The sequence below is a fragment of the Natrix helvetica genome, assembly GCF_964273705.1.
Source record: "Natrix helvetica genome assembly, chromosome: 1".
NCBI lineage: Eukaryota > Metazoa > Chordata > Lepidosauria > Squamata > Natricidae > Natrix > Natrix helvetica.
The window spans coordinates 112710271-112730893 of record NC_138548.1 but is presented as its reverse complement, the minus strand read 5'-3'; the positions used below and the strand labels follow the sequence as shown (position 1 = coordinate 112730893).

General features: G+C 38.7%; 1 protein-coding gene across 10 annotated transcripts in view; it reads left to right on the top strand.

Moving 5' to 3' along the window:
* Nucleotides 1-20623, top strand: part of TSPAN4 (tetraspanin 4) — a 752078-nt gene that overhangs the window by 634091 nt on the left and 97364 nt on the right. For 9 of the 10 annotated variants that reach the window (XM_081970276.1, XM_081970273.1, XM_081970275.1 and 6 more), the window contains one exon: nt 15806-15997. In XM_081970276.1, the coding sequence (XP_081826402.1) occupies nt 15806-15997 (192 nt within the window). Of the gene's footprint in view, nt 1-15526; nt 15646-15805; nt 15998-20623 lie in introns of those variants that run through there. The other variant, XM_081970271.1, reaches the window with a different exon arrangement.

Genomic DNA, 20623 nt, shown 5'->3' with positions numbered 1-20623 from the left:
ACACCGAGTCCCTGAATAGCCAAATAGGGAGAGTTGTTGTTACTAATCTTACTGATGCCATTGGATTAATGTTTCATCTGGTATCTAATAATTGAATAAAATTATTCAGCATGCATAGTGTTTTTAAACTAGGATTTATATGTCAATGCAAAATACAGCTCAATAGAAGATAGATTTTTCTCCATTACCTATAGCTGATTTCCCACAGCAGGTTGGAAGAGGAAGGTAGAAAATCAGAAAAGAGTCAATTAACTCAGTTAAGCCCTGGATGTTAAATTTAACCCCCAAACAGGCAGGTATTGCACTAGACAGATATGTATTGGGCAACACAAAGTTAATAATCATGTTAAACCTAGTCATATGATTCATTGTGCATAAACCTAGTTTTCCAGGAAAAAGAGTTGGAGAGAAAGAGTAGTGGAAAAGTATTACCTTTACAAATATACTGTCAAGGCCTGGAAACACATAAAGCACACATACACACACATAACAATAATCATTGATCATCTACTCCTACCTCACTTTCTTGCCAGAGGGGTAGGGGAGAGAGAAGTCAAGAAAGCTCTGCCGATGGAAGGGTTTATGGAATACCTAAAGAAGGTGGATGAGAATTTTGTATTCTACATTCTTCATTGGTTTGAGTTTGAGTTTTTGAGTTTTATTAAATTTATATACTGCCCCCCTCTCCCCGCAGGGACTCGGGGTGGTGTACAGACAGTACAAATAAAACAACAAAGCAAGAACAACAAAACATTAGACAACCAACATAAACATACGGTCTGTGAAATACCCAAACTCATTTCAAGTTAAAAACAGTCTAAAAACCAAATTAAAACCCCAAAATTTACAATATTAAAAAGCCATCCAGGAAGGGCAGTAACAGATTGTACTTATGATTCCGATTAGGCTAGGCCTGCTAGCCGGAACAGGTGGGTCTTGAGTTTCTTACGGAAGGAGCGGAGATCAACAGTAGTTCTAATGTCAGGGGGGAGTTCGTTCCAGAGGGTTGGGCCCATCACAGAGAAGGCCCTACTCCTGGGCACCACCCGCCCTCATTGTCTAGCGGAGGGTACCCGGAGGAGACCTCCCTGTGTGAGCGGATTGGTCGTAGGGATGTATGGGGTAGAATGCGATCTCGCAAATAACTAAAATTAATATAGTTATTTATCATATTTGTGTAGCTGCCCATCTCACACAGTGATTCTGGGCAACATACATAATAAAATAAAATATATAAATGTAAAATACATAAAAACCAATAAAACCACAATTTTAATTACAAATAAAAAGAAAGTAAAACACAAAATGATGGCCAGCATACCGAGAATGCATCAATTAATGACCATATAACCATCCAACAGGATCCACTCTACCACGGGACCCTCAAGCTCACAACATTTCTCTCCTGCCAGATTTGAAGTAGATGTAACTGGAAATAGATGGTTCCTCAGGTAACCTGACCCCTTTCCATGTAGAGCTTTAAATGCCAAAACCAGCAATTTGATCTGGACTGGAAATAAATTGCTAAGCAAGTTTGCAAAGGTATAGTGTGTGCAGTTCTTGAAGCACACATACAGTAACTGTCCATATTGTTGCATTTTGCACCACCTGAAGCTTATGGATTCCCTTCAAGGGTAGCCCCATGTGGAGTGCACTATAGTATAGTAATCTATCCAGGAAGTGATATAGGTGTGAGTGGAGATGAGTAGAGCCTCCTGATCTAGGAATAGGCTTAACTGGTGAAGAACAAGATACACAACAAAGGTCCTTCTGGTCCTGTCTGTCACTTGCTTTTCAAGTAGTTCATGAGTCCAGTAGAACCCCCCCCCCGCGCCCCCAAAAATGTTTATTGGATTTGTTTGGGGTAGTTAGCATTAGAGTTAAGGTTAGGGTTAGGGTTTGGATTACCAATCCATTCAGAGCTTGGTAAATTCCGAGATACAAAAAACTCTAATACTCAAGACCATTCAGTCCTACCAGGGTTTAATTCGTGCTTGTTGTTTTCCATCCAGATCCTCAGAAATGCCACGTTCTGAGAAAGGATATCAACAGTATCATTTAACTCATTGGGGGTGGAGATATGCAACTGGGTATCATCAGCATTCTTATGTCTCACCCCCCCAGAGGTGATATTCAGCCAATTCTGACCGGTTCTGGTGAACTGAAAATCTGGAGATTTTACAGTATCCATCCCCCAGGAGTGGGGAGGGAATGGGGATTTTACAGTATTCTTCCCTTGCCATGTCCATCAAGCCACGTCCACCAAGCCAAGCCACGTCCACAGAACCGGTAGTAAAAATGTTTGAATCCCACCACTGGTCACCCCTAATGGTCTCACCCAATAGCTTCATGTGATGGTTAAATAGAAGTGGAGAAAATTCTGAACCCTGCAGCATCCCACATAGTAAAGCCCAAAATAAAAGACTTCCAGCTTCCAGTCACCTCTGATTGGAATCAATATTGGTGGATGAATTCATCCTCTCTGGAACTCACCCATATGCACTCCCAAGTAGCCTTAGTCAGCCAGGAGGGGCATGGTTCTAAATACCAGGTGATTGAACTCATAGTCATAAGCATCCTGTCCATTTCCTCAAGTCCAACAGGTTCAGACTGCTCCCAGATAACAGGGCAAGGCTGAATTTTGATCCAGTTAATGTGATTGTGGCTTTCCAAAACTATCAGTAAGAAAATGTGTTTAACTTAGTGGTTGACTGGGTCAAACTATTGTGGTAACAGGACCTATGGAGATATATGGCTGATATTAACCTGAGGCTTGTTTGTTGCAAGAGGTCCTGTTTTTACTAAAATGAATAAGCATTGTGGCTTTCATGGATTTTGATTTGATGACAAAGTAAACAAACTGTTGATTAAATCTATGTTTAAACAATGAATAAAAATAATTCAGAGCCACTAGTTGAATTAACAATGAGATAAAAGTTCTCCGTTGAGGTGCATGACAAACAAAACCCTTCAACTGTATTCTTGTGGTTGATGTTACTTGAGATTATCTCATTTAGAATAATGAAAGATCAATAGAAACACATGCATATTTAACTCTACCAATCTTTTCCTCATCTTCTTGAGTCTATCTCTATGTGTAATCGTGAAAGGAATTTCTACTGAATTTGTAGTTATACAGTATTTAGAGTTGAATATAAATATTTAAACTATAGTATACCAGACAGTTCTGATTTTTTTCCTTTCATTTACAATGGTCTGGTTTTTTGGTCTGTTTTGCTGGTGTTCCTCTCCCAATATCTCATGAAGTAGGAGTTGGAGAAATTAAGAACGCATAAAATGCAAGGCTGATTTGACTGCCTCCAGGAAGTCTTCCATGGGGATAAGACAGACGTTGTCTGGGTAGAAAGGAAGTAGGCAAGGTGAAAGAAAAAAAGCTCTGAGATAAACTTCCAAATCAGTCTTCTTTTTTTTGACAGAAACTGCCAATAGAATGTTGAAAGGTTTATTATCAGGTCAACTGATATTCATGCCCTGCTAATAAAACAGATAGAACTCCTCTCTATTTTGTGTACTGTATGCATGTTTGTGTGTACCCACGCATGCAGAAGAGAAAAATTGTAGAGCGAGAAAAGCAACAAGCAAAGTTGTGTTTTCATGTGAGAGAAAGTGATGGTGGTGGTGGGAATAGAAAAGAAACAGGAAAATTGTTTTTATCAAAGAAATTGTACTATAAAGGAAGTCGTGTAATAAAACAGTTTGCCCAGATGTACCCAAGGGGAATTTTTGCTAGAAAACACTCTGTTTACCTAGCTTATCCCAAATACCAGAACAAAATATTTCATTTAATTCTGAATGTAAAACAAAAACAACACACATTATAACAAAGAACAAAAAAGACAACTGTGATGTGGATGGACATTTGCAGCGAGGGACACAACATTCTAAACAAATACATTTTGTTTAAGTAATAGAGAACTCTCAAAGTGTAGGAATATCACCTTTGTCATTTTCCCCCCTCCAAATTTCATGTGGTGCCTCAAGTCGCTAAGATGAACTTTGTAAAGTTTATCATGTTGCAAAGGATTTCTAGTCCTATAGAAGAGTGGACTGTGGTGTATAATTTACATGTGGTAAAATGGAGGCAAAAGCTTAGCTGGAAAACATTCCAATACCATACTCTGTCCCAAAGTTTTTAAATGACTTCAGAGGCTTATTTTGTTTTTTAACCATATGTTTCTAATAAGGGTATAGCAGAGTATTTCTATGCACTAGGACAGCGATGGCGAACCTTTTTTGGCTCGCGTGCCACAAGTGGGAGGAGCGCAGGGGGGTCGTGTGCGGGCGTGCTGCACCCATAATGCAACACGTGACCCCCCCAGTGTGCATGCGCGCACAACGCGTGACCCCCCATTTTTACATGCTTTTTTCGCCCTCCCCAGGCTCCAGAGGCTTTATAGGAGCCTGGGGAGGGCAAAAAGAGCCTCCCCCGCCCCCCCGGAGGCCCTCCGGAGGCTTCAGGGACCGTCCGGAGGCTTCCCTGATGCCTTCAGAGCACTTAAAACCATCCTCCGAGCAAACCGGAAGTCACAGTTTGCTCGGAGGGTGGTTTTAAGCATTCCGAAGGCTTCAGGGAAGCCTCCGGACGGTCCCTGAAGCCTCCGGGGGGAGGGGAGGCTCTTTTCGCCCTCCCCAGGCTCCTATAAAGCCTCTGGAGCCTGGGGAAGGCGAAAAATAGCTTTTAAAAAGGTGAACTCAGCTGGCCAGCGCGCACATGCGCGCTGGCCAGCTGACAGGGCAGCGCCTCGCGTGCCCTGACTAATGGCTCCGTGTGCCACTTGTGGCACGCGTGCCAAAGGTTCGCCATCACTGCACTAGGAGATATTATCATTCTGAGAGGGAGTTCAAGATATGCTTTTAGCTTTGACAGTGGTGGTCAAGAAACGTGAGTTTTTCTTTATACATTTTCAGCACATAGAATATGCAATATTAATGTTAATTATGGATTTTAGTGTGAGGGGTCCCTGAGTTTGATTGTTTCCTTGCACTTATGTGTTACCTAGTTTGGGTAATGAAATGTCTGCAAGAAAACAATCAATGTCAGAGAGCACCAAGGATTCCTTATTTCAACCCTGAACTACAAATATTCTCTTTTATTAGACTTTAGTGTCTATCTCAAAGCTTATTTGCTCCAAATTGTCCAGCTCATTCTTTGCATACCACAACAATGCACATTGCAATGCAGCTTGATTCTGATAAAATATCCACCCCAAGGTGTGTCAGCAGACAAAGACAGCAGATGAAGGTCTTCTATCTATTACAGTTTGTTTTTCGAAGTTAAAAACAAGTTCATCTGTTATGGCATTGTTGTAGCCACTGACCAATTGTTAAAATCCCAGTGCCCCTGGACAAGTTACTTGCAGGCTTTAGAAGATGGGAAATCCTCCAGAACGTAGAAATGTTTCAGTGATTATGGATATACAGCTAATTTATCAAAATGTTACCTTCCCTTGCCTGCAGCCATACTGTGGAATTATTTATAGACTTTATTGAACTGTTGGCAGTAACTCAGCAGCATCTCAGTGTATGAACTCATCACTGATACTTACAGAAACTTGAAAGAAGAGTTAGGAACTTCTTTGGGTTTGTAAGTTTGCAGTGAATACCTTACTCCACAGGTGTCAAACTCGCAGCATCACGTTGCCATCATGTGACGTTTCAATACATTTTTTCCCTTCACAGACCTGGGGTGGGCATGGCCTGTGTGTGACCCATCTCGCCCACGGGCCACCAGTTTGACATCCCTGTCTTACTCAAATACCTATTAAAGGTGTTTTAAAAACTATAAAGGTAACTTCATAGTTTTCTTCATAATTTTTAGACCAAGAATTATCTGCATGGCAGACGATATCTCTGAATATTTGCAGGGATCCAGTCTGGCTCTTGTAAATGTTCTACTTTTGAAAAAAACAATGCAATGTAGTGCAATCTTGCAATCCATTCTACTTTCTTTGTCTCTTTGCTTTCTGTCCTTTTGTCTTGCTCAGATTCTTTAAAATCTATCTTATTTAGCATAGATAACTCCATTTTTGCCCATAGCCATTCGTTTCACAACCACTTCAATCCTATATCATTATGCAATTAGCTAAGTTTTGGAACAAGTAATTGTAAGAGATCCTAGAGTCTTGTGCAGGTACCAGAGATCTGCTACCCTTCATTACTGAGATTGGATCATTATGATCAGCAGGTCTCTGTGCCAGCTGTGTTACAATATTTTTAACCAAATCCTTTTATGTATTCTCTTGCAATCTACCTGCCATTTCATCATTCATGTTACAAACTGATGGGGACCTTCTTCTGCATCCTAATATAATGGTAAATTGATTGTCTTCAGATTGAACTAGTCATAAACAATAAAACAATAAAATAACAATAATTTGGGCCAGAAGAAAAACATGAAATGATGTGTTAATTGTGCTGTCCTAAGTTTTTGGATCTTTACTTTTGTGAAGTTGGGATATCATCTAAAACAAATTAATTTAGAGACCCAAACTTGAAAGAACTCTAAATTAACTTCAACTTTCAGAAGCCTGTAAAGTCATGTATGAAATTTTCTGGAACAACAAGAAAGCGTAAAATGCTAAGAAAGAGCATAAATAAAAACTGTGGCCTATACAAGTTTTGTAATTACATATTTAACATTACTCATTATTATTATTGATGTCTTAATTGGAGGTGCAATTAGTTGTTTAAAAAATACATTTCTCGTCACTGCCATTCTTTTTTTAACATTTATTTTAATGACCATCTTATTTAGAATGTAAATCCTGGTTACATGTCTGAAGTACTGGAATCCTCTTCTGATTTGGTTTGGATTTTAATGTTATATATCTATCAATCCACTTACAGAATGGTAGAGTCAGAACAGGACAACCTGCTCAGTGCTTAAATAATGCATATCATTTAGGAATTTTTATTTAACAATGTATAAAAGAGATTTGCTATATCTATAAGAATTTTGTGAGAAGGGACAAGAAAAAAAAAGGAAAAGAGATCAATTTATAGGACATTATTTGAAGGGAATAAAAATCAAGGTTGATAAAAATCAAAGGGGAGAAATATAAAGCTAGTTATTTCATCAAGGTTAAAAAAGATACCAATAATACTCAAGTTACGACAGTTCACTTAGTGACCATCCAAAGTTATGTGATAACCTTCCCCAAGTGTTTATGACAAAGTCCTGAAATTGCAAATGTTGCAGGACCACAACAGTATTTTTGCCCTTATGAATAACCACAGAGGGACTGCAACATTCATACTATTTCCCAACCCCTCAACCCTGGTCTCCACGATTGCTTCTCCCCTCCTATCCTGCTGCCCTGGACTAACTTTGCAGAGATTTGTTCCTTCTCTACCAGAGTTTATTTGCCTTTGAGGGAAAGGAGAGCAGGATGATTTCCCTTCCAGCATCCAGTCAGCTTGCAATGCTTTTCATGCCGAGAGTGAAATGTCCTGGAGGCCATGATTTCACATGACTTCAGGCACCCATTCTCTGCAAAACCAGATGGGTGGCTGAAGTTGCATGACATCACGGTCCCCTCTCAGCACAAAAAGCATTTGCAAGCCAACCAGACACTGGAAGGAAAACCACCCTGCTCTCCTGTCCCTCAAAGCAAAGAAACCTCATCAGGGAGGAGATAGATCTTTGCACAGTAAGTGAGTCTAGCATGGAAGGAGGGAAGCATGAGGTATATCAGTGTGTCAGAGAGGCATTGGATGGCCTGTTACATCACTAGACCCTCCCCCCATGGCCTTCCCCACCCTGAGATATCTCTTGCACTTGGTGATCCGCACATTCAATTAGTGAATGCATGGGCAAAAGCAGGGAGTGATCACATTCTAGTTACGTGATTCACTCCTATGAATCCTCGAGTTATGAATGAAATCGGCAGGCTCCATTACATTCGTAACTCGAGGATTACCTGTATGTTGTTACGTCTAGTAACTCTTGATGGACTTCTGCTGATCAGGCCTCAGTAACTTGAGGATTTAATTATAAACAAGTGATAGCATATTGGAAAAGAGATCACTTGTTATATTTTAAGAGACAATAAGATACCAATTTTTTATTCTTGTAATGAAAGGTGTAGTCATTTTTATATGTATTTATATATTTTTCATTACTATATACTTATTTTTTCTCTGTTTTTTATTATTTTCTACACTTTGTTTTAATTTATTCTTTAATTTTTAGTTGGTTTGCATCAGTTTTTATCTTTTTAGCTGTAATGTTTAATAAAATTACTATAAAAACACATGCCCATGCTTATATCCAACAGAAGAGAGACTGAACATTTTGAATATTCAAAGGGGGAGAAATGTGAAGCTTGCCCTTGCCCAACACCTCAAGACCACTCTGTCAAAATGAAGCTGTTCCTTCATTTTCCAGGCTCCCAAGGTGGCTTACAATTGATAAGAACAGCCTTGTTCACATAAATAACCACATCACATTATCCCTCTATGTCTTGGCTCAAGAATAAAGATAAGGAAAAGAGGTGGTAATGTATCTGTCGTAATTGTGTGGGATAGAGGAGATGTCAAAAATAATTACTCAGGACCAGCATTCAGGACCTGCTGCATTTTAATTTAAGGCAAATAAATGCTGCCATCATCAGGAAACTAGCTGAAGGTGTCATCTTTGATAAACAAGCCCAGCTTCACACATTTCCTGCAAAATCAATACAAGCCTGGTGCTTATTTGCTAATGCATCATGCCATTTTTGAAGTCCCTTTTGTGTGTGTTGGCTTCTTTGTAGTTACTCTTTTGCTTCAATGATTAGTGTCTCCTCTCTTTTTGACCATTGAGGGGGGGGGGCTTCCCTGAAATAGTAAAGCTACCAGATCCAACCCATCTGGTAGTTCTGTTTCTATTCTTCTTTTGTATAGTAGCAAGCTCTGAAAACTCACAGGCGTCATTGTCTCATCACTCCTTGGTGAATTGTTTGGCAAGGAATGGTGGAACATTCTTTCATTAAAAAAGCAATATGATTATCCATTGATTACACATCTTTAGTATAAAGGGATAGAGAGAAATAGAGGAGTAGTTGACAGCAGAAGAAGCAAAATTTTAGGGTCTGTTCTTTATTCCCAGTTTGTTTTATTTATATGTTCCCTCCTCAGCAGAAAGTCTAGTCAAGATGACTTGTATTTTCAGACTATACAATAAACCAAGAAACTGGATGGAATTAGAAAGCTACATGTGGCCCAGATAGTCTAGAAACAATCTCTGAGATGAGACCAACCTTGCCTTTTTGTGGAAAGAAGCAGCTATCTTGGATACAGACTTAAACAACGATCATTGGGTATCAGCTTGTAGTGGGTACCTTTACAATATGTTTGTCAGGGTATGAATTCCGCCCTGGAAATTAATGTATGGATCTTGGCAAACCTTGAAGTATACTTTTGAAATAAAGAAAAATAAACCTGAGGCATAATCTAAGAAAAACATTCTAATTGTAAAGAAAGTAAAAATACAAACTTACTAAGCTAATAATTACATCTTGGCAGAGCCCCTGTCTGCCTTGGCATACAGACAAAGGAAGGAAGGAAAGAAGGTATGTGATGTAATGACATGCATAGTAAATCATTGCTGATAAGAGACAGTTCATGCTGCCGTATAACTCAGAATGTAGGCACAGCTGGCAAACCAAATAAACGCAGTGACGATGTTGTCTAAGACAATTCTGATATCTAAGGAGCTGCTAGAAAGAAGAGGAGGTCAGCCTATTCTCCAAAGCACCTGAGGGCAGGACAAGAAGCAATGGATGGAAACTAATCAAGGAGAGAAGCAGCCTAGAACTAAGGAGAAATTTCCTGACAGAACAATTAATCAGTGGAATGACTTGCTTCCAAAAGTTGTGGATGTTCCAACAATGGAAGTTTTTAAGAAAAAAAAGGACAACCACTTGTCTGAAATGGCATAGGGTTTCCTGCCTGAGCAGGGGATTGGAGTAGCGGACTTCCAAGTTCATTTCTGTTATTCTATTAATTCCTCACAAAGCCTGAAATGTGCAGCTCTTCTCTGCTGCTTCCAGACCAACAGGCTGCTTATTATCTTGTAAGATGATTATGCTGTCTATTTGCATATGCAACTTGTAATATATCACCCTTCAGAATGATATCTATGAGGCACTTGACACCGCAGAGGCTGAGTGGTGTTACTGCTCCCTGTAAACACATAAATTGTGTATGTGGGGGAACAAGCCTTTTTTTTTTAACTTCAGGCAGCAGAGAAGAGCCTGAATGTATGAACAAGACCTCTGCTAAAAGACATAAAGCTTTGTGTCAACTCTGAAGGTGACCTGGCCAGAGCCATTTTGAAGCTTCAGCATTGCCACACTGGAGTTGAGTGGTAGGAAGGTGGGGGGAAGAGAGATAGAGATAGAGATAGCTGGGGTTTATAGCCAAAACAAAATACTTTCTCTTGGGAACCATGGATATTCTCACACCTGGTCAGAGGGAGAAGAGGAGTGACATTACCAAGCACCTGGATGGCACCCTGATTGGACCATGTTTGGGGAAAGGGGAAAAAACTTATAATTTGGTGAAAACCGTGGGAACCCTCAGATATATCCAATAAAAATATTCTTTCAGAAATCTACAAGCCTCGGAATTTTGCTTGCTTTGGGACTATTACTTGGAACCCTAACGTTTTGCGCTTTGTAAAGATGATGTGGTCCAACAGGGGAATGTCCCTAAAGGCAGTGAATTCCCCTCTGCATGACTCACCATGGACGAATTTGCATAATCCATAATCTGCAGTTTGTTAGATTTTACCTAGGACCATGCCTTGGGTTATCAGTTCTAGGCTGCAAAACTCTGGATGATGTCTATGTGGCAGGAAAAAAATACATAATTTTGTATTTCAAAAAACATTAATGCACATAATTACAAAGCTATTATTCTTTCTCTATAATATCTTGGCAGCCTTGGCTCCAGTTTTAGTCACTGTTCTTTTTTTTTTCTTCTGTCCTAAATGCTCTAAGACACATTTGAAATAGGTTGGGGAGAAGATTTATGTTTGAATTAAACTTTCATGGAAAGCAGACATAATGGGAAAACCAACTTTTAAGGTTGCTGTCAGTTATCTATTTATTCATTTGCAAAAAAGGCACAAGCAGTAAAAAAAAAAAGTTTTGAACCAGCAGTAAAAACATCTGTTGACTGTATAATCTGAGCTTTATCCATAAGCTGCAACTGAAGTTCCTAACTATTAATGCATATAGTTAAAAGTTTTGAAACTCTTAAATATATATTTATATAATTGCTATTTACAAGTGAAAAGTGTTATTGAGATAGGCGATAGATAGATAGATAGATAGATAGATAGATAGATAGATAGATAGATAGATAGATAGATAGATAGATAGCCTATTGATACACACACACACGCGCGCACACGCACACACACCAGTTTAAGAGGTACTCTGATAGAGAACATAAAATACCTGTCACTGCTGTTGTGTGACAGGACCCTGTCATACCTTTCCAGCTTGCCTGATTTTATGCTATCATTTATTATTAATTTCATTTATTAAATTGTTATCCATTTCCAAATCTCCAAATATAAGATTATTCTTATTTGTTTGTATCTGTAATACTCACAGTGGATATTTAGCACAAAATGTGGTGATTGCAGTAGGTATTTGTACTAGTTACTATAATAAAGAATTTTATGAAAGTTTATTGCAATTTTTTAAAAGTTCAATTAATAATTACAGGTTGATGTATTTTAAAGAGTTGTGGTGGCACAGTGGTTAGAATATAGTATTGCAGGCTAACTCTGTCAACTGCCAGCAGTTCGATCCTGACTGCCTCAAGATTGATTTAGTCTTCCACCCTTCCGATGTTGATAAAATGAGGATCCAGATTGTTGGGAGCAGTATGCTGACTCTGTAAACTGGTTAGAAAAAGCTGTAAAGCACTATGAAGTGGTAAATAAGTCTAAGTGCTATCACTATTGTTATTGTGATTGTACTTTCTGACCCATAGGACATACTTTTCTTGATAGCACGGAAATGTGGCATCCTGTGTTCAAATCAAAACTTTTACCATGAACTAATAAAAGTTTTGATTTGAATACAGGATGCCACATTTCCATGCTATCAAGAAAAATATCCATTAGAGCGCTCACAGTTTAACTGTTCTGTTCTGTGGAAACAAAAACAACTCATTATTTAAGGAAACATCTAGAAATGTCTGTACTCTGAAAGATTATTCTTAAAGCTGCAGAATAAGAGAGCTGACTCTTTTATATTATAAGGCTATTTTCTTCTTTTCCTTAGAGTTTGATGTATATTTTATAATGCTTCCGTCTATATCAAGCCTCTGACCCATGAAGTCAAATGCAATCCATCATATTATGACCTCCCCAGTATTTAACTGCCCTGTTCATTGCAGGCATCAAAGACAGAGCTGGGGGGGGGGGTGTATCACATAATTTGTAGGTTACTATACATTGATCACGGAATTGTAGTGAAACATGCCAAATTGTGAAAGGAGATTAAATTACTTTGGCTCTTAGTTTCAAGGCCATTGTAACCCACCTCTTCACTTATACCTAAAAGTTTATATTCTCTTGACTCTTTTCTTTTTTGACGATGGCTGTTTCCTTATATCCATGTTTTTAATTGATGAGCAAAAAAAATTAACAATTTCATAATCGCTTCACACCTCTTAATTAACAAATATAAATCTCTTTGTTATATAATCCATGAAATAAGCAATATCGTCTCCTTATATAATTGTCAGCAAAAACCCCAGACAGAGCTCTGTCGTATTAAAATTAATGAACATAAAACTCAACTTTCCACACCTCAACTTTCAGCTATTGGCAAAACCCCACTTAAAAAGAATAAAAAAAGTTCCCAAATCCTAGCATAAATAAATTATACCTAAAGTTTAACATAACAAGAAGAAGCCAATTCTCCTTAAAAAGGAAGGGCAAATTGCAGTACACTCATGCTAAATGCCAACCATCCCAGGGGTGGGTTCCGGCAGTCTCTACTGCTGGTTCACTTGTGGATGTGCCGCACGCTTGATGCATGCTGCACGCCATGCACAGAGCAATAAAAATTGTTCTGCACATGCGCAGAAGCAAAAAACAAGATGGTGGTGCATATGGCGGAGCCTATGGCACCGCCAGGAGAACCAATTCAGCAGTGTGGCAGGCCTGGGTTGCTGCCGGTTACAGTGACCCAGGCTGCCAAACCACTACCAGTTCAGCTGGGGCCAAACCAGTAGGAACCCACCACTGAACCATCCCCAAGAGAACCACCACAAATAACAACATATTCCATTTGAATAAACATTTCAACATCTCAGTTCTAAACTATCTAAGTAATCCCAGCATCCATATATAAAAAAAGACTACAATTTAACCCTACAGAAAAACTGTTCCCTAAAAAAAAAATACAGAGTTAGATGTTACATATTTAGATATTAACCAATTAGGATACAGAAAATAGGTATAAAACAAACCATTTAACCAAAGCCACATATTTCCAGTCAAAATATTAATAAATCCAAAAAGAACCATGCAGAATGACTTGTTTCATTTTAACCATGGTCAAACAAATCAATTTTGTCTTTCTTATTTTGAAATACAGAACAGTCTTCCTTGATGAACCAGTATTTATTGATCCTTGTTACAAATTTCTTATTTTCTTTAAATAGTCTGTTTTGTAAATCCAACAAAGAAAAATGATTCCCATTACTCTCTGGGATTATCTTTTTTATTTCCTTCTTAATTTTTAAAACTTCATTCAGTTGTTTTCTTTGTATCTGATGTCAGGTTCTTAGCCAAGATTTCATTCATTCAAATTCAAGTAGAATTTGTTGTATATTTTGTTCAATAACATTTTTGTTCTGAAGACAGACTGTTCTCAAAAAGATCCAACATATCTGCCATAATCGATTCAAAGTCTTGACACATCCTTGGTGGAGTTCCTCAAAGATATCTCTAAATGCCATAATTTATTTCTCATAAACATGCATTTATTCTTTAAAAATGTTTTAAAGAATATTCAAAATTCAATACCTCAATATTCTGGAAGCCCTTCATTTTTTAAAAAAATATGTGTAGCCAAAAGCTTGCCCTTTTGCTCTTTATTTTAACTTCCTAAAAGTAATAAAAAATTTTATTTTTATTTTCATATATTAAGGTTTGAAGGCACTCAATCACCAGGTATTTTATGCCTTCTTCCTTTTGAAGGTATCTAGCTTCTTTCAAGCTGTTAATAAACAATTTCTAAATGTAGTTAGCAAGAGGAGTGTCCAAATTTACTGTCCTTTGAAAAGCTCCATTTACAGCTAAAGGAATTGTGGTAAATTTCCCCTCTCTCACCAGTAATCATTGCCTTGTATTTATTTGTGAGGAAAATGGATGACTATTCCAGTTGCCAACAGTTTAGGTAATCTCATGTCTCTCTCTTTTATCTAAAGAGAAACAAGGCGCTAATCAACTGACTCCTTTAAAAAGTCCTATTATTTACTTTTGTATTTTCTTTGTATGCTACACTAGAAACTAATAAAATTGTTGATGTAAAAAAATAAAAGTAAAAAGTCCACAAACATTCCTGGCACTATCTTCAGTTGGTCATTTTCCTCAGAATTTTCTATAATTAGGGTTTTCCCCCCAACTATTGTTAATCATTTGAATGTTGTCTGGGCTTAGAACCAAAGCCTAGTTGTTATTTAGCAGATGCCAGCTTTTTGGAATTGTAATATATACCTCCAACCAGCTCCTTGTTGTTCATACTGGTGAAGATGAAGTGAAGGGCCTAATGATCTCCTTCCTTCTACTCATGAGTGTTGTAATGGTGGCAGGGTTGACTATCAGCACATGTCTGTTTTGGAATATCTGCCCCAATTTTTCTTGGCTCCCGAATTCCTCCCTACTCCAGAGTCCAGCAGTCTTGGCACACAGAAGAAACCTTTCTATTTTAAAGCCACATGTTTGCAGAGCAAAGCTATAACTCTCTCACACAGTGGAATGGCTAAAGGCAGTAGAAGCAAGAAGACACATGCCTACTGATGCTTTTTGGAAGCACGCCTCCCCTTGGAAATGAAATGGGAAAGCTCTGATTCCTGAACTCTTTTGAAAAATCGCCCTAATATATATTACAGCTGTAAGCAGGACAGCTGAGAAAGCCTCTGGCAGTTCTTTGCCTGCAGCAATGAGTTTTACAGCTGAGACCGACTCTTCTTTTCAAATCTCTGAATTGCCTAAATTATTCCATGTTTTGTTTGTTTGTTTGTTTTAGTCTTCAGCTACACATGGACTTATTAGGTTGGTGTTTTTTTTGCAGTGGGTGCATTTCCTTTAAGCAAAAAACATGACAGTTTGAGCAAAGCTACTTGGCTGAGGTCCTTGAGCTTTATTTCTAATCCTAACTATGTGGCAGCTCACTTTGTGATGCTGATTTAAATTACTTTAATTTATTCCCAGAGGAGGAGAGATCAGAGCTTAACCATGTTTCCTGCTCCTTGCTGTTTTATGAAAGGGCTTAGTGAACCAGAAAGTTCCATGATTGTTTATGTGATCTGTGCCCCAAGGTGAACTTGCATCAGCAATTCTATAGGCATTTCTCCCGACTTAGGGACCCAATGTAATTTCAATGGAAAGAAGTATGTTTGTGTTCAAAAATAACAATTCTTCTAGATAATGCTTTTTCTACTGCTGCTGATGCTAATGTAAAGCAAGTGTGATGCTGATCATGAGAACATGTTTCTTAGCAGTATGACTGAGCTTGTTTTTCTTTGTTTTTCTTTGTATTTTTTTCTCTAGCTGGGAGGCTGTGGGATCCTTGGAGTTGGCATATGGCTAGCCGTTACTCAAGGGAACTTCGCTACCCTCTCTTCTTCCTTCCCTTCTCTGTCAGCTGCCAACCTGTTGATCATTACAGGGACTTTTGTGATGATCATTGGCTTTGTGGGATGCATAGGAGCCATCAAAGAAAACAAGTGCCTCCTACTCAGTGTGAGTATTGAAACGTGTCTTATCTACTTGTATCCTACCTTGTGACCTCAGAGTGATTCTGCATATGTTAATACCTAATATATTATCAACGTCACATAGAGCATATCCCAGCATCTAATGCAAGCAGTTTCCCATCTGGAGTAAGACACCTTTATCTAGAATATTTAATGATGTTTAGCATTATGGGTTAATTGATTGTGAAAAATGGAATGCATGTTTGTAAATACCTGAGGCTGCCATCAAGCAAACCAAATGGTAATCTAAAATGCAAGGCTGTTACTCCTTGTGCTGATAGATGAATGCCTTTGAAGTTACAAATGGTGGATTGTATTTGCTGATGGAATGTTTTTTGCCAAGCAAAGATCCCCAGATCTTCTCAGATAGTTAGAGGAAAGAGTGAGAAGCTATCCCATTGTTATAAGCAGATTTCTATTTGCAAAACTCATCCTGTTTTTAAATTTAGGTATACTCTCCTTTTGAAATTTGTATAATACAGCAATAGATAATTGCTAGTTTTTAATTGTTAGGTTTACATACTGCCTTTTCTCCAAGAGATCAAGACAGCTCACAACAGTGATCTTCCTTCACTTTATTCCTACACAGCAAGGTTAGGAAGTTGGTTGGGCTATGAAAATAAGATTGGTCCAAAGTTACCCAGGGAATTTCCATAGCTGTGGCTGGTCATGAATTTGATATTCCCTAGTCCAACAGTAACATAGAAAGTAAAAGATAGAAACAATGCATGTGTGGATAAAGAATGTCACCCAGATGGCTTTTATGCCTAAAGCATGACTAGAACTCACGGTCTCCTGTTTTCTAGGGTAGAGGTTTCACCACTATACCAAACAAACTCTGTTCCACCACCCTCAAGTCCTTAGCCATCCCATGCTCTAATGGTCAAGCCTTTTCTAAATTTGCTTGCTACTTCCTCTTCCCATCATTGGAAGATGGTGCATGTGCATATTCCCTAAAGTATTTATTTGGTTGTTTGTTTTATATGCTGCCCATTTCACTCTATAGAGCAACTCGGAGAGATAGACTCTAAACCAGTGATGGCAAACCTTTTTGTAAATGCGTGGCAAAATTGTGCGTGCACACAGCCACAATGCAATGCACCCCACTCACCTGCGCATGTGCGCACGCTCCCCCCGCACATGCATGCATGACCCCCCCATGGGGGGGAGTTTTCACCCTCCCCAGGCTCCGGAAGCTTTCCTGAAACCTGGGGAGGTGAAAAATGGGCCCAATGGCCCAACTGGAAGTTTGGAAATGAACTTCCGGTTGGCCTATTGGGCCTGTTTTTTGCCCTCCCCAGGCTCTGGAGGCTTTTCTGAAGCCCTGGGAGGGTGAAAATGGCCTCCCCAGACCCTTTAGGAGGCTGAAAATCAGCTGGCCAGCATGCACATGCATGCTGGAGCTGATGGCTCATGTGCTGGCAGATATGGCTCCATGTGCCACCTGTGGCATATGTGCCATAGGTTCACTATCATGGCCCTAAGCTATACTTTTTTCAGATGTTACCTCAAGAAAGGGTATTTGTAACAAACGTCCATCCCTTTTGACTTTGATCCTTTGGTTTGAAAAGCAAATAAAGCATCACTTTTTGTGAATCAGTGGGATATTATAAGAAAAAAATCTCTAACCATGTTAACAAGTTTCTCTCAATGATGTGAAAGGGACTAAAACATGAGCAGGGTCAATCCAATCCAAAATAGTCTTTCTACAAAAATTATTATTTTTTTGTATCTGTAATCCAACATAATGATTACCTTCTGTTGGTCAAAAAGAAATGGAAGAAGGAACATCAGGTATCAGGAGAAGAACTGTGCAGCCTTCAAACTAATGTGAGAGACAGACTAAAATGTTAGATCATGATAAAATAACATAAAAAAAGAGATATGAACTATCTCCTTAAAAATGAAGAAGGCACGTCAGGCTTTGCTAAGGGGCAATCTTCTATTTTCTGTTATACCTTTGTGATAGTGTGTCCCGACCTTAGTGCAGGATCACCCACTGTATATAAGAAGTGCATTTGCATTTTAATAAATACTGTACATTGCTGACAGGATATCAGCATTAGTATTTGGGAATAAGTTCCACTGTCCTCATTTATGAACTGGATGAGCATCCATTCTGATGTATTTGAGATCTTAAAAATTCTCAGCTCGGGGAAACAAACAAACACTGAAATCAACTTTTCATCCTAGACCAGATGTTCCCTTTAAATTGTCTCAGTCAGCACAATTTAAAGCCTACTAGAAATATGGCACTCCTTAGACTGAACTCTTTCATATAGAAAAGAAAGCTGTCTTGTTGTTCTCCTATGTTAAGTAAAGAGTACAGTGCTTTGATATATAGGCAGCGTGTACTGTTTTCTTCCACTTCACAATGACATGTTTCCCTCACACAACAAAAATAAATTTAGGAGATTCCTTAGAGTCACACTAGATTGCTTCCTGAAATTCAGTGTTTTCTCTCTCACACTCCTTCCTTCTACACACATATACACACACAATAACATGACCTGCTTCAGTAAATGACGGGGTAAATCCTTAGTTAGAAGTTACATAAATGTAGACAATTGAGTTCCTACGCAGCAGAAATTGGGGATTGTTGCATCTGCTAATCAGATTTCTATAAGCATAAATCTTTATTACCGTCAAAGACCAGCAATACACATTACTTTTTACAATATATTAAAAAGTACTGATATTAAAATATAATTTAAAAGTATAAAAAGTATTTTTAAATAAAATAATAATAAGTAAATAATAAAAAAGTATTATTCACATTAAAAGTGGATAATAACATACATGTTCTCAAATTGTTCGGGTCACTCTCTGGTTCACTTGGGTGAAAAGCCGATAAGTATGGGAGTAAATACAATGGTCCAGAAATTGTTAGAGATATGTCCAAATAATTGGTACAAGATGACAAGATGATTGGTACAACTATATTTCTGTAACAATTTTTTTTCTTGTGGACATTGCAGCAACACAGAATTTTGCCACTGTATACGTGGTAGCTGGGTTTGTGTTCTGGAGGAGAAAGCCTACATAAAAATTGTCTACCCACCCCGTCAATCTCTCTAATAAGGGAGAATATGTGCAGACCTACAAGCTCTGTATAGCTCACAGTGTAATAGAACATGTGAGATATCTTCAACTTCTCCTTTACCACATATACAAACCCGTTCTGCTATTGGTATTCTCTTATACCTGCCCTGGAGGAGTGCTGAAGGAAGAATGTTAAAGCTGGCTCTGAAGAAAGCTATTCTTTGTTTTGGGAAGATCAGGTCATTTAGATATTTTGCCGATTCCCACACACCCTGTTTGATTCTGTCCCTACTGTGGAGAAGCAACATATTTAGTTCTTCTTGGAACTCCATGTCCTTCATTCTATTGATTACTACTTGCTTTGTTTGATCAAAGATACATTAAGAATACTGGTGAAAGCCTATAAGAGCCCAGCTTGTGATCAATTGCCTGTTTCCAGGAAGAAGGGAAGTTGTGAGTCAACACTAGTGGGGACAGTCCCTCTGGAAAGAAATGCATTTTAAGCCAATGAATGATCATCATTTTCCAGGCTCTTACCTGAATTTGAGGCATGCCTGTCTCAATTCTTAACTGGGCAGTTGGAGTTCCTTTGGGTGCAGCTAAGATGGCTCACAGGAATTTGGTTTGAATGGTTTCTAACAAGTCTTTCTTTGCAAGGATTCCTGTTTGTGCCCCATATAGAATTTGTGCCAATGTTTTGACCTTGAAAAGGTTTAAGGCAGCAGGTACTAACTGACCTCCGCCTGTGTAAAAGAAGTGCTTAATTGTGTTTGAGGACCTATTGGTTGCTTGCAATGTATGATCCAGGTGTTCCTTCCATGTCCCTTGCGAGTGGAAAACCACCTCAAGGTATCTAAATGTTCTAACCTGTTACAAACTATGTCCTTCTATTTTCCAGGGGTATTGGCTTGGTCTTTTAGCAAAAACTAAAATTTTTGATTTATCAAAGTTAAGGACCAGCTTCTTTTGCCTGCAATAGCCGAGTGTTGCCCTAATTGCTCTCTTCAGTCCTACAGGGGTTTGTGAAATAATAGCGGCACCATCAGCATATAAGAGAATTGGAATTTTGCGTTGTGCTAGGTTAGGAGGATGGAAATCAGGGCTCTGTAAGAGATCAATCAGGGGATGAATATAGAAGTTAAAGAGGGAGGGGGACAGGATTCAACCCTGCCGCAATCAGACTTCTGCTAATCAGAAAATTGAGCAAAATTCTCTCCATAGGGTCAATCCTATTTGTTTGTTTTAAAATCCAGCAACCCTTTCAAATGCTTTTGCTAATGTTTACCTCCAGTTGCATTGGAATCCTCAAATCTCATATTAGAGACCTTGCGATTTCTGCTTCTGATTTCCCCCCTAGTTGGACAGCTACTTGATTTTTTTTGTGTGTGTGTGATTAATCTAGAACAGTGTTTCTCAAACTTGGCGACTTTAAGTCCTGTGGACTTCAACTCCCAGAATCCCCCAGCCAGCATAGCTGGCTGGGGAATTCTGGGAGTTGAAGTCCACAGGACTTAAAGTCGCCAAGTTTGAGAAACACTGTTCTAGAAGATTGTCCAGAAAGAGTGGAGGC